General features: G+C 35.9%; 1 protein-coding gene across 2 annotated transcripts in view; it reads right to left on the reverse strand.

Moving 5' to 3' along the window:
• Positions 1-2,538, reverse strand: part of LOC113510470 (organic cation transporter protein-like) — a 53,313-nt gene continuing 50,775 nt past the window's right edge. Inside the window, exons 4-7 of one of the 2 annotated variants that reach the window (XM_052894030.1) lie at positions 2,028-2,283; positions 865-1,488; positions 546-727; positions 1-281 (exon numbers count right to left, since the gene is read on the reverse strand). In XM_052894030.1, coding sequence (XP_052749990.1) covers positions 123-281; positions 546-727; positions 865-1,488; positions 2,028-2,283 — 1,221 coding nt within the window. In that variant the 3' untranslated portion in view covers positions 1-122. Of the gene's footprint in view, positions 282-545; positions 728-864; positions 1,489-2,027; positions 2,284-2,538 lie in introns of those variants that run through there. The other variant, XM_052894029.1, reaches the window with a different exon arrangement.

Below are 2,538 nucleotides of genomic sequence, written 5' to 3' on the forward strand. Positions count from 1 at the left end.
TGTCAATAATTATTAGTATTTAATAATCTTAACAATTTTTAAATTCGAAGTTGTTATAAGTCCATTTAAATTATTTATTCAGAAAATTTCGTTTTACGCATAAAAATGTTGGCATGTTAAAATCAAACGTCTATCTTTCTAGAGGCAACGAGTTCAGCATCTTCTATAGTGTCAGGTAGCTTAGTGCCGAGCGTCTCCGGCGTAGTGAAGATCAGCAATCCTGATAGTAGAGCGAAGCTGCCGAATAGTACGGATGGAAAAGGCTCCCATACTTCCTGTGCCTGAAATAGTCAACTAATAATAATAACCAACTGCTACACAATCATACTAATTGCTTGGTCCTCAAGCTAGGGTAATATATTTTTACAAAATCAAATACTGAACTTGGAAGAATAAGACACCCAGACCATAATTTCCCTTCTTCTTTTGAACTGACTATGATTTGAACTCAGGACTTAATTTGTGCGAAAACCACAGAGGTTTTTCTTTATTAATAGAAATGCTTTTCTTTAAGCTAAAATGAGCGAAACGATTCCCATACATACCAGTGCAGGTGTAAGGGGAGCTGTGATAGAACCCAGTCTGCCGATCATAGAAGCAAAGGCGAAGAGACTGTGTCTGTATTTCGTGGGAAACAATTCCGCAGTGTACACATACAGTGAAGTCACTGCCACCGAGATACTGTATTTGCCAATCAGATACACAATCAAAGATAAAGTATCCATACCTAAAAAGATACAATCTTTTATTCAATATTTATTGAATTCTCATCATTCATATAATGGATAAATCTTTCAGTCATAACTTATAAAATATTTTAAAAACATCAAACAAGAAAATATTGTGTGAGTATTCATTATTTACCTTCAGACATAAAACCAAATGTAAACTGGCAGACAGCGCATATCCAGAATGCGCAGATTAACACTGGTTTTCTACCAATACGGTCCAGTAAAAGAATCGCTGTCCAATATCCAGGGATCTCTATTGCCGATACAATCACAAAATTCAAATACTGGTTACCCGACAGGTGCACGGCATTAATGGTCATCCCATAGTATACTAGAGTCATTGTTATCCACCATATTGGTGATATGATGCATCTCTGCAGAATTACACGAGATCTAAATACGAGGACCGGCAACCATGGATCTTCTGCAATTATTGTTTTATTCTCAACTTCTGCTCTGGTTCGTAATAATGCTAGGGACTTCTCTGATAATTCCTTCTTATTTGTCTTTGCTACTTTTTTAAGGATTGCTTCAGATTCTTCGTATCGATCTTTACTCATGAGCCACCGGACAGACTCTGGGAGGATCCAGAAATAACTAATCACTATGAGTTGAGGCACGTAAAGCACCTGTGTAAGAAGGCGCCACGATGGCACGTTCCATGCTATGAATCCAAGCATTACCTGTCCTATAGCAAACATTGTGGATATCGTTGCACCAGCCATCACTCGATATTTGGGGCCAACCAACTCCGTAACTGTACCAACCAAATAAACAATAACGCATCATTTCTTCCACATTTAATATTATTTTATTTCTAGATTATTTATTTATTATTAGCTATAATAAATAAATAAAACGACCATGTGAAAAGAAACTACGAAAACATAAAGTCTTCCACGTGTAGCATTGCATGCAACTCTCTGGTTACTAGAGTTTCGGTTACCAAGCATCTATGCTTGCGTATGTTTTAGTTTAAAAACAATAAAATTACAAGGTTCAAAGCATGACAAATGTGTCATGATTAATGAGTCTTTAATTGCAGTAATATATTAGATTTATCAGTATTATTACAATGTATTCTATCGATATTCGTTATGTTATTCATGTCTACAAAACAATGGTTATAACTCTTCCATTAGATGGCAGTCACGTCTTTGGCAATTCCAAAATAAGATCAGTTTAGATATGAACAAACAATTTTTACGTTTCTTGTAATTTGCAAATTCACAATAATTCAGTTATTATTTACGTTGTTTATTAAAATTATGATATAATATAAAAAAATAACCTTACCTAGAATATAACACGAAGAGAAACCACCAGCTCCGAGACAAGCTTCAATAACTTCTAGTGCGAGGAACCACTCATACGTGTGGACGAAGGAACGCACAAGGCCCGTCCAGCCAGTGTTGAAGGCATTGAGGGTGAGCGCCATGCGCCGGCCCCAGCGGTCTGAGATATAACCCGTGATTGGTAGCACGATTAGAGTACCGACTGTCCGAACAGTGCCAATAAGGGAGCGACGCCACTCGTCACATCCTAATTTGAACTAGAAGATAACAAGAATGAAGTAAAAATGATAGATTTAGACTATTTCAATAAAATGGACAAGAAGAACATAAACCGCGATAGTGTTTTAAAAATTATATATCATTGTGAATACCAAAATGAACCTATTGCATCTATCAACATATGTCGGCCTAAAATTGCTCTTAGTATTTTAGCTTTTCAAAACTAAATACATAGTACATATTCCTACTTCCAAAAAGATATGGGCAAGATATCAAAATATATTGAATCTGTA

The sequence above is a fragment of the Galleria mellonella genome, unplaced genomic scaffold, assembly GCF_026898425.1.
Source record: "Galleria mellonella isolate WM207_F2 unplaced genomic scaffold, CSIRO_AGI_GalMel_v1 utg1899, whole genome shotgun sequence".
Taxonomy (NCBI): domain Eukaryota; kingdom Metazoa; phylum Arthropoda; class Insecta; order Lepidoptera; family Pyralidae; genus Galleria; species Galleria mellonella.